General features: G+C 42.0%; 1 protein-coding gene across 3 annotated transcripts in view; it reads left to right on the forward strand.

Annotated features, from left to right (window-relative positions):
• Window positions 1–11,652, forward strand: part of INTS1 (integrator complex subunit 1) — a 2,399,836-nt gene that overhangs the window by 19,686 nt on the left and 2,368,498 nt on the right. For 2 of the 3 annotated variants that reach the window (XM_044089756.1, XM_044089758.1), the window contains exon 2: window positions 6,948–7,006. In XM_044089756.1, coding sequence (XP_043945691.1) covers window positions 6,949–7,006 — 58 coding nt within the window. In that variant the 5' untranslated portion in view covers window position 6,948. Of the gene's footprint in view, window positions 1–6,944; window positions 7,007–11,652 lie in introns of all 3 variants that reach the window. The other variant, XM_044089757.1, reaches the window with a different exon arrangement.

Raw genomic sequence — 11,652 nt, forward strand, 5'->3', positions numbered from 1 at the left:
GGAAATAAGCAGAGATATTAAAAAGGCTCTGTTTTTCATAATTATGCCGAAAAGTCTTCCAAGGTAAATACAACTTCTGATTTAGTATGGAACCATACCTCTCAACCTTAGAGCAAGAAATCTGGACAAAGCGAAAAATAAAAGTGGGACACAGGCCCAAAAATAGTTATGCATGACAGACACCATTGAAACAACTGTAGCTGCAAACAATATACATCACTTATAATCTTTCTATCCCATCATTGTCAGTTAAACATTATATGGCTCATTCAGTCCTGTCTTCTTTTGCATCAAAGAAGACCATGCTTTGAAATGACAAGGGCATTAAAAATAATACATAAAACACATTGCATCAACATCCTGCAACTTCCTACCTGCAAGCAACCACAGAGCTTTCACTGAAACTAGGGTCGCTTGTTTCCCCAATATGACAGCTCTCCCTAATTAAGTTTAATGGTATACAATCTACCAGTATCTGGACTACCTGAAATAAATTAAATTATGGCCTGTAAATTGAAAGTACACTTTGTTTAATTAAACTATATTTCTAAGCCCACTTACTATATTTTTTCAGTAACATCCCAATATCCATTTCCAGGTCACTTTACAAGACATTGGCAATGGTAGACTTGGCATCCTTCAGAACCCCACAGGCCCATGCTAATACATTGTCCATTAAATGTAAATATCCATCCACTGTAAATGGCAAGAAGCTATGTCTTAAAAAAATCTACTTCTGGCTTGCATACCCAAGTATTAGGTTTTGAAACAAAGAAAGATATTCTCCACAGTCTGTAAGTCTCTCTGTCTTTAATCATCTACTGTTGTAGCACTCCCAACACATAAGCACACACATAACCACTAAAATCCCCAACATTTAAAAAATGACATTGTGCTCACTTGATTTGCCAGTATTGATGATCTGCCAAAGCTAAGCTTACTGTTGTCCAACCTACCACTGCTTAGAACCCACCAATGAAAAAAACAGTACTAGGCGCTTTTTTGTTTGTCTGAAAAAACAATACAACTTTATATGCTACAGTCCCACATAGTCAGTTCACTATTGACCCATTAACCCTAGGCTGCTGTGTCATTCTTACTCCCTGTAACTGCATTACCTTGGATGACTACTTTTATTTCCTAGGCAAAAGACACAAATTGGAAGATGAGGCAAAAATCCAGACATTCTTTGAAAATCCATACAGTTAAGAGGTATGAGTTCATGTTCAATACAACACTCTCCCTGTCAGGAAAGCCACAATTTAATGAAAGTGTACTCTTAGTGTATGGTATATTTGTGAGCTAACTTGTTTGTGTTCAGTAGGTAGACTGATCATTGTTAGCCTCTTTGTGTGTGCGTCTCTCTCTCTCTCTCTCTCTCTCTCTCTCTCTCTCATGTGCACACACACACACGCACACACACCTACTTTCACTCGCACAATTCTGCTTTCATGTATGCACTCACTCACTCTGTACTTGCCTATTAACACAGGTAATTTCTGTCCCTTTCAAAGGCAACAGCGGCAAATCCATACATGAGTCCTTCTTCAGCAAGAACACACACACACACACACACACACTGTTTGTTCGGTGCAAAATAATGGCGTAAACACACTGAACCTTTTTTAGCTCAAAAACAAAACTAGAAGGGTGCTTTGGCGTATGCGCACACCGACATTAGCGTTACAGGTCACGGGAGCGAAAAACACACAAAAAAAAGTGTTTTGGGGCATGCGTACATCGATGTTGCAGTTAGAGGTTGAGGGCTGCATGGAAGAGCTCTGAGGGCCGCATGCGGCCCGCGGGCCGCAGGTTGGACACGTCTAAACTAGACAGTTTGTCATCCAAAGGGGTCATGACATTTTCTTAAGAGATCATTACTCACAAAGGGCAAGAACTGAGGAACTTTTTGGTGTTGGTAGAATGGTTAAAGTGTTTATGTAAGTGGTATCAAGCAAGGACAAATGTATAAACAAGAATAATAAATGACAATTTCAATACTAAAGTAGCAACAGGCTGTCCGTATTCAGTGGGGCTGACTAATTAATAATTAGGTATTCCAGGAGAAGGCGAAGGCCGAGGTACCAGATTTAAAAGAACCTTATCAAACATTTCAGTGTTTGTGTTCCTGTTTTGTATGTTAAGCATCTACTCTGACCACTTATGTGTCATGCCTTGGTTTTCTTGTTAGTCATCCTCTGGGTCACAGGTGGGATATCGGACTTTACTCAAGCCCTCTGGATTACCCCAAATTATGTAATATTATGATTTTTATTTGTTGCACTGCACTTGGAGACCAAATTGGTTGGGATGGTTTATACTGGCTATATTTTATATACCTATACTATTCTGCTTGATATTTGTCATGGATGAATTTCAAGTACTCACCAGTTTTTTGATGATCAGTAAGGACATTTTATAGAGAGCTAGTTATGTTGTGTACAAGTGAGCATTAGGTCAAAACCAGAGCAGTTAAATATGACAGTGTCATTGCTAGCAATACCGCAGTCACAACAGAATAAGGCAGTGCTGTTGAACTACCTTCCAATGGCCACATTTCTAAGTTCTGTGCATATGAAGAAGCCCCAGAAAGATGAGTTTGAAAAGTGCTCGGAGGGGGGTGTCACATAGGTTCATAGGTTCATACTAGGCTATCTGCCCTAGGGCATTTATAAGCATAGCCAGAATGTGTTTGGCTTTCGTCACCCATTTTAAATTTATTTTGCTATGCCCTTTTTCGAGGTTCGTATACTGTGCCTCTGTCTAACAGTGACACAGAAGTGATACCCGGGGTAAACCTACGATCTCCCATCCACTCATCAAGATTCCTCTTGAAGAGAGTCAATGAGGGACTCTGCCTAACCTGGACTGGGATTTTATTCCAGAGTGAAGGAAGCCTCTGGGTTATGAATCTGTCCCTCCAGCATGTCCTATTTATTTCAGTGCTGAGGTTCAAGTCTCTCGAACGCGTAGCTGGATGAGATTTGGATTTTCTGAGGTGCAGCATGTCCATTAATTCCGGGTTGGACATGGCTTTATACGTCAGGCACAGATCGCCTCTGAACAGGCAGTATGCCACTGAGTAGAGCTAGTGTTTCTTTAACCGGGCATCATATGGCATCTGTTTGAGCCCTGTGATCCTCTTGGTGAGGTACTTTTGGGGTCTTTCCAGTGTCTGGTAAGGTACATCCCAAAAGGGGCATTGTACTCAATTATGGGCCTGATGAGGGATGAGTAAAGAGGCACGATGACCTCCCCTGATCTAGATGTGAATCCCTTCATGATTAGGTGGGCTATATAAAATGTTTTTCTAACCACTTTGGCCACGTGGTTGTCAAATGAGAGATTGCTATCAACTTGGGTCCCCAGGTCCCTAATGACTTCTTCTGTAATTAATGGATTACCACCTATGTGGTAATTTGTGGGCACTTTGTTTTTGCCAAAGGGGATGACTATACACTTATTGGCATTTAGCTTGAGGCCATGGCTCTGGCACCAGTTGTCTGTTTCTATGAGGCCCTTTTGGAGGATGCTTGTGTCGGCTGGAGAGTCGATTATGGCGCCCAGTTTGCAGTCATCTGCGAAATTGGTCAGCCACGGTCCTTCCGTGTTGGCCTGTACCTCCGAGAAATATATACCGAACAAGAGAGGTCCCAGGACTGAGCCTTGTGGGACACCACTTGTAACTGGTTTGGAGTCTGACATGGCTCCAGCAATTCTAACCATGTGGGTTCTGTCCTTGAGCCAGTTTGCAATCCATCTAGTGACATAGGGGTTTATATTTAAGCTGGTGAGCTTATCTATAATGCCCGAGTGGGGTATTGTATCTAAGGCTTTTGCGAGGTCCAGGTAGGCTGTGTGGACCACCTTCCCCTTGTCAATGGCCTTGGTGACTGTTTCAAAAAAATCAACCAGGTTTAAGAGGCAGGATCTGCCCTTAACAAAGCCGAACTGGGTAGGATCCAGTGTCTGTAGGTCCCCAATATCTTTATTTATGAGGTCCATGATGATCCTTTCCATAGCTTTGCAGACCAAGCTAGTCAGGCTTATGGGGCAATAGTTTCCAGGATCCGTTGAGGCACCACCTTTATGGAGAGGGACCACTGTTGCTGTACGCCACTCTTTGGGCACATATCCTGTAGTAAGGCTGAGATTGAACAGTAGTTTTATGTTTGGGTTTAGCTCATCTTGAAGTTCATGTAGGACGCAGCCCGGGACACCGTCTGGTCCCATTGATGCTGTGTTTTTTGCTTTGGAGAGGGCGGCTCTTACCTGAGCATCTGAGATTCAGGGGGGCAGCACTCTGCTGGGATAGATATTTGCCCTTTTGGTGGGGAGGTGGGGAGAAGTTTGCGCTGAACCTGTCAGCTAGGATGTTGGCAATGTCTGTGGGTTCGGTGTATTTTTTGTCATTTTGGACTAATTCTGAGCATGTCTGGGAATTGTCACCCATGAGGCAGAAAAGGCATTAAGGACTGCGTCTGTCTGTATTGAGCAGGTAGGTCCACTTGGTAGCCACCTAGGGAGGTCTGTAAGAAAGTACTGCTAGATTGTAAGAGATGGAATACCATTTACTTAAATTTTTCTTGTAAACAAAAAAGGCTGAGAAGAATAGTAGGATCTTTAGTAGAGAAATTCATTGCCCCCCCCTCCCTTGCCCCGTGGGAAGAGTCTAGATAGCATTGTTTGCATGAGCAATAAGCAGTGGAATACAATGTGTTTTTTTTTTTATTTCACCTGTTAACCAGATACTGGTTCTTCTCTGACCCTTTTGAGCTATGACTTGGACTACAAGGGCAAGGTTAAATAAATTTTCTCCAAATGATTAGGGGTTTGATTACCATGACAGGAATGGACCTGTTTCCTAAGTCTGGTATTAAGTGTGTTTTTCTTAGCACCATCAGTGTACCTGGAATTAGTTCTTTCTGTAGTTCATAAGTAGTTACTTGTATTGATATAGTATTTAAATATGCTTGGATTTTTTTCTCTTAGCTCAGTTGTTGCTGCTTCTACTGAAACTAACTTGTCATTGTAATTTAAGTAATCAGTTAGCATGTTTTTTTGGGAGGTGGAAGTGAAAGGTTTGTGCTGGGAGAATACTCGTGCACATATGGGGGCGACATGCAAAACTGCATCCAGACAGTGACTCACTGTAAGAATTGAACCCTAAGATATGGAACTTTGAAGCAGCGGGTTTATGAGCTGGTCACGACACTCAAATACTTATGTTAAATGTTCTGTTCTTTTATTTATTTATTTCACCCATTTCCTTTGGGCTGCAGGGGGAATATAATAAAAACTAGAAAACTGGTAGAAGTTATTCTGCATCAGTGTTGAGAAAAGTGTTGAAATCACCGCAGAGGTAAATGTTCCTCACAATAATATTTGATGTGTGGCTGCATGGATTCACGGGGGTTTAGAAAGGGGTGATGGTGAATTTTTGCTAAAAGCACCACATAGTTGACTGTGAATGTTGTCTAAAATTTAGATCAGGATGGGATTATAACCACAGTTTTTATGAAATATCTGCTGAAGTACACTTGGTAACTTATTGGTGAATTGAAGACTAGTAGTCCGTTAGCTGTTGTTTATAGGAGACTGATGATGCACATAATTTCTCATGTCCTAGTAGTATCAAAAAATTAAGACTGGGACAGGTCTGCTTTAGCAGCTTAAAAAACAGTAGTAGGGACTGAGATTAAAGCTAGATACACAGAACTGTAGAGTAGCATTGAATATGAATGAAAGATAAGTGTAACTGTTATACTGTGGAACATTTTAGACGTGTTAAATGCTTTTGAAGCTGTACGTTGGTAGGCAAAGGTGCAAAATAATACATTTTACTTAGAGCAACGCCAGGGTGGAGTAAATTCTAGGTAATATTATTTTGATAACTAATAAGCAAATAAGCCTAGAAGTGAAGGCTTGTATAGAAATTACATGATCATGACTACTTCAGCTTGAAACTGTAAACAGTATTTTGGGAGTGTGAGAAGACGGACTAGAGTGCTGAAAATGCAAATACATATGAGTTGTAGCAGTCCTAGTGCTTCATATAAAAGTAGTGAAATATTCCACAGGGTAAATCAGATGAAATGCAAATCTTCACACTAGAGCTACGCAGAACCATGCAAAATTTTCAAAATTTCTTTTAAATATGAGGATCTCTGAATTTACCTTTTGATTAAAAACTGTGAACTTTGCATGGATTGTAAAGATAATAAAGTATTTATATAAAAAATGTTAATAGGCATACTTAAACATATACACTGCAATCTAATTCTCTCCTGCAAAAAAGAGACTATCCTGGTAGAACTTTACTTCTTTGAAGATGTAGCTTAATTGCATAATATTTGTTGCTCCTGAAGAAGTACACTTACATATCCATATGGTCAGGTAGCACACTGGAGTTACCTGCAGCACATTAGTAAAAGAGGTAGTTCTCTCTCTAGTCTTTTGGCTTTTCCCGGTAAGGGGTCGCCACAGCGGAACTCCGGTCCGCTAATGATTAGCAGTTGGATATTTACGTGCCGAGTTGCCAGCCCTGACGCACAACCTTCAATGAAGGTACGCTCATTCACGCATGTCTTCACACAGAAGACGCTCTAGCTGAGAATGGAACACAATGTCTTACTGTGAGGCGACAACGCTACCGCAGCACCACCACCGCAGTATTAGTAAAAAAGGTAGTTAGTAAAAGAGGTAGTTAATTTAGGAAAAGTAAAAGCTGTTGAATAAATTGTTGTACTAAGTGATATGCATGTCAATGAAGGTGGGCTGGTTAAAACCATTTGCCATTTAAGTGGGAACAGCTGTGTTAATGTTGAAACACATTGTTGCTTGGAGTTTTAGCAACAATTTGTCATTGTGCAGTCTTAAGTCTAAATTTTAATCTGACTTTCTTTTAGATACAATTTAACAGACCATTTTTACCCTTCTGTCAGCAGGATGAATCGCCCAAAGGCTACAGCAGTTCGGCGTCCAAGCACAGCAGCAAAGCCAACAGGTAAGTAAGTGGTGGTGTAACACATTTTGCTTTAGATGATATGTAACATTTCTTAGTGTCTGGTAGAGCCTGTTTTATATCTTTTGCTGCTGATTACAGAAATGTAAGTGGTTACAGCTTGAAAGCCTAGTGTTATCTGCTTATTTAGTGTTTGGGTTATAGCTTCCAGGGTTTTCATCCATTTAGTTCTCCTTGCCTTTCATTTGCATTATTGCTTTATTTTATATTTCTCTGGTACTCGAAATGAAATGTAATTATGCAATTGCTTACTCTTGTCATCCCATTATACCTTTTCTTTGTTTGAGTCCCCATAACCTTTTACCTTGTGACTGTGTTTTTTTTTCTGTATGTGTAATGGCCAAGGAAGAAGGGTACAAAGTGGAACTATTATATCTAACCAGCAGCATGAGTATTATTTATTCCTCCTCTTCCTTTTTTTCCCTTCTTTGGCATGAGGATGTGTTTATGCAGTGACCTTTACTTGTGCACATTGCTGCATGAGTGCTTCCTTAACAATTCTGCCGGCAATGAATTTGTGCCTGCAACCTCAGTCGTAATGGTGGTAGTAGAACTACATCACTGTATATTTTGCCATCTTTCAAGCTTGATGCAATTTTGCCAACAATTTTGACTGTGTCTCTGTTATAACTGGTGCTGTTTAGCAAAGTCTGTGATACCGTACAATCTTTCACTCTGTCTTGTACCTATGACTTCTTTAGTGTAAACATTTGTCAGTGAACACGATATAGTTTTTCTGATTGCTAATTTTCTTCTGGTCATCTGTTGTCTTTCCGTATCCGTCTCAAACAAATTAATTCAGTCTATGCAGAGAGTCTTGAATGCACTGAGTGCAAGAGGTGCCTGGAGGAGAGTAGTCATCCAGAAAACCATGGAGACATTTGTAATCCTACTTGCATTAACTACTTCCATGTGCTTCCTTGGGGTGAAGAAAGTCCTCATTCCTATGGCTTGGGATGTATGGCTTCACCATCCCCAACAGTCTGGTCCCATCTGTGTTTCAGAGTTTCTGGAGCAGATCCTAATTGTATTTAGGCTAGAGTGCTACATGACATTCTCCCGTCAGCAGTCACATCATCTCAAATACAGGCTATAAGGATTTTTTATTATCCCTAACCCATCCTGCCAGAATGGCTGATGTGGGCAGTTGCATCACTGCATCAACCTGCTGTACCATTCCTTATCATTTGCATGCTTCCACTCACCCACACACACTTTGATTGCTACCATCATCAGCTTTGCAGTGCTAAGCCCTCTTGCCTTAGAGTATGCTGTAGTACTGGTATCCGTAAGCTTGCACCCATTTGTTGTGAATGCAGCCAGCAAGTGCAGCCAGCAAGCATAATCACCATTCCCTTCCCAGGATAGGCAAGCTGGCATTGGCTTTTCCCTGCTACCCTCTCCTGCTTGACTCCTTCATCACTTGAGCAGTTACTTCAGCTTATTAGGCATTCTGGGTCATAGTCAAGGCTTTAGCCTGGGCGGCCGCTGTGGTGCAGTGGTTAGCGTTGCTGCCTCACAGCAAGAGGTTCTCTGGTTTGATCCTCAGCTGGGGTTCCTTCTGTGCGGAGTCTGCATGTCCTCCCTGTGGTTGCGTGAGTTTCCTCTGGGTGCTCTGGTTTCCTCCCACATTCCGAAGTTATACTGTAGGTGGATTAGATACTCTAAATTGGCCCTAGATGTGAGTGCGTGCATGTGTGTGCCTTCCATGGAAGGTTGGGCGCTGGGCTGGCAACTCGACAGTTTAAAACTCTACTGCCAATCATGAGCAGACAGGTGATCTGCTGTGGCAGCCCCTAACCTGGAAAAGCCAAAAGAAGAAGAAGTCAAGGCATTAACCCCTGTCCCTTTACGCCACAGAGCTTGGTCAGTGGCCTTGATGCTTTTCTGGAACACTGCCTGGAATTATTTGAGGGAGATAATGAAATGCCTGATACTGTCTTTGTACACATTTTTATGATGTCCAAAATAATTGGGAATAGGTCTTTCCTCTGTGATACTGGTGTCATGTACCAACTTCAGTGTGATAATCCTTTCAGCATTCCATTTGACACAGTCTTTGTCATAGGCTATGTCAAAAGCTACCATTTGTCTTTCCACCTCAAACTCACTCAAGAATGGAGCTGTGAGCAGTAGTACAGACTCCAGATGGTGTCTGTTGGGGGAGTTGTATAGACCAACCACTTTCGTCTTCAACTGTGGTGCACAGTATCCTCGTGGTGGGAGAACAATAATCACAGACTGTGCACCATTTTGGAGCTAGCCACAGAACAGCTTAAAAAATGACTATAGGTGAGTAGGTTGGATTGACTAATGTTATTAAAATGGGCATGGGATGAGTACCCAGCCTACTGTGGTGCACATCAGGGACCTATGGTAATGGTGGGAGGGGTCTGTGTGTGTCCCTATTGGCCAGTGTGTGCCTGCCTTAAAGTCCAGCAGCCCTAGGTCAGTAAGCTGAAGACAGTGACGGATGTCATCAGAATTGGTGACAAAATTCAGGCAATCAGATGTAGGGTAAGGACAGGGCACTGTTCATAATCTTTCCTGGGACCCCTGTTTGGCGTCTACTTCTCAGAGGTCCAGGCAAAGACAAAAGGCCTGTGGCTGACCAAGTTTGCAGACAACTGTAACTTTGGTACAGTCATTGACTCCCCAAGTGATGTTGACATACCTTAAGAGGGTCTCACAGCAACAAATGACTGGTGCTAAAGCCATGGCCTTTAAGTTAAATGCAAAAAAATGTATTCTCATACCATTCGGCAACAACACGGCCCCTACTGGTTACCACATTAGCGGCAACCCCCTAAGCACACAGCCTGTGGTGAGAGACCTGGGTACACAAGTTGACAACAATCTCACATTTGACCATCATGTAACAGCAGTGGTCAGAAAAGCTTTTTACTTAGTTCATCTCAAAAGTAAAGGGATTGCATCCACAAAAAAAGGAGGTTATTACCTCTCTGTACTCCTCCCTCATTAGGCCAATAATTGAGTACAACACCGTCTTTGGTATGTACCTGTCCAAACACCTTCACCAACTGGAAAGACCACAGAAATAACTCACAAAGAGAATCCATGGCCTCCAACACCTGTCGTATGTGGACAGGCTCAAATCACTATCACACTACTCTGTATCATACAGATTGCTCAGAGGTGACCTGTGTCTTGCCTACAAGGCAATCTCAGACCCTGCTCTACTAGAGATGCTCCATATCTGTAAGTGTAACTCCTCATGTAGTACCCAGTCAAAAGGCTTAAATGTAATATGTGACATTAACAAAACCTGCTGGAGAGACAGGTTTGTTTCCCAGAAGCTGCCCCATCTCTGGAATAGACTCTCCATACACGTCAAGCAAAGTATGTCGCTGACCTTCTTCAAGCGCAACCTTGATGAGTGGATGGGCAGCCACAAATTTATCCTAGGGGTTCCACCTGTGTCCCTCATCGACAGGTGCTGATTGTGCTTTCTTTTCCAAGGATAAACTCTTGGCTAGGTTTGTAAGGGCCCCAGAGCCATTAGCCTAGAAATCTCCTATGATCTTATGATCCAAGTCCAACAGCAGGGTTGTGGTAGCAAGGAAAATAATGCATTCAAGCAGCATTTGCAAGACCCATTAGATAAAGCAGAACAACATGAGTTGGCATTAAAAATGGGGGACCTGAATGCACATATAGAGGCAGAACAGATACGAGGACTTACTAGTTCCACATGGATGGGACAACAGAAATAATCAAGGAGAAGCCATTCCAGACATTGACAAATGGTTTGATAGTGGCCAACACATACAACAGCAAGACAGAGATGGTCACAAGATCATGTACAAGACTTCCCTCCTAGTAAGGAAAGGGCACTGTGGAGAAATCGGAGATTGCAGAGTCATCCCCAGTTAAACAGTCGGGGCACATCTTTAACCACTGGCTGTCACAGTCATCTGCAAACAGTGGTCAGAGAAGGCTCTTAAGGTCAACAGAGAGACTAGGCTGAAGATATGGAAGTTGACTGGATAGAAGGCATATAAGTTCAAGGAAATACTCTGTGCAGTAGCACCTCAGGAAGAAGCGAGAAGAGGAGTTGAAGAAAAATGGCAGCCTTGCAAAACGTGTGTGAGGACTACAGAGCAGATGAGTTGCCGAGTCAGCTGTGTAAATAAGGTTTGTAAGATAAGCTGGTAATGAAATGTAGAAGTCCAGGAAGTCAAATAAAGAAAGGAGGAGTGCAGGAAAAAAATGGGTGATAAAAAGTCCGACTAGTCTAAAAAGGAATACTAGTTGGCTAACAAAGAGGCTAAGAGAGCAGTTGCAGTAGCAAAGAAAAGGCATCAGAGGCAATCTACCAGCTTCTGGAGAGTGACTCATAAGTTCTTTTGTATGTTTAGTTGTATTGTCTGGCCTTTCTGGCCTGGATTATGACTGAAAAGGACCCTTGGACCAGTTCAGTGGGGGGGATCAGCAGCCCTCATTTACATTACGTACATTTATTTTGCCAAAATTGTAAATTATTGTTAAATTCTAGCTTAATAAAATAAATTTCTTGCAGTATTGCAAGATTTTATAGAAAACAGTAAATGTTGGGCGAGCTAGTCAGTAAACAGCAATTATAGTGACTGACACTCTTTGGCACAGCC

Source organism: Protopterus annectens, chromosome 12.part0 (assembly GCF_019279795.1).
Source record: "Protopterus annectens isolate FY-2018-M chromosome 12.part0, PAN1.0, whole genome shotgun sequence".
In the NCBI taxonomy this organism is placed as follows: Eukaryota; Metazoa; Chordata; order Ceratodontiformes; family Protopteridae; genus Protopterus; species Protopterus annectens.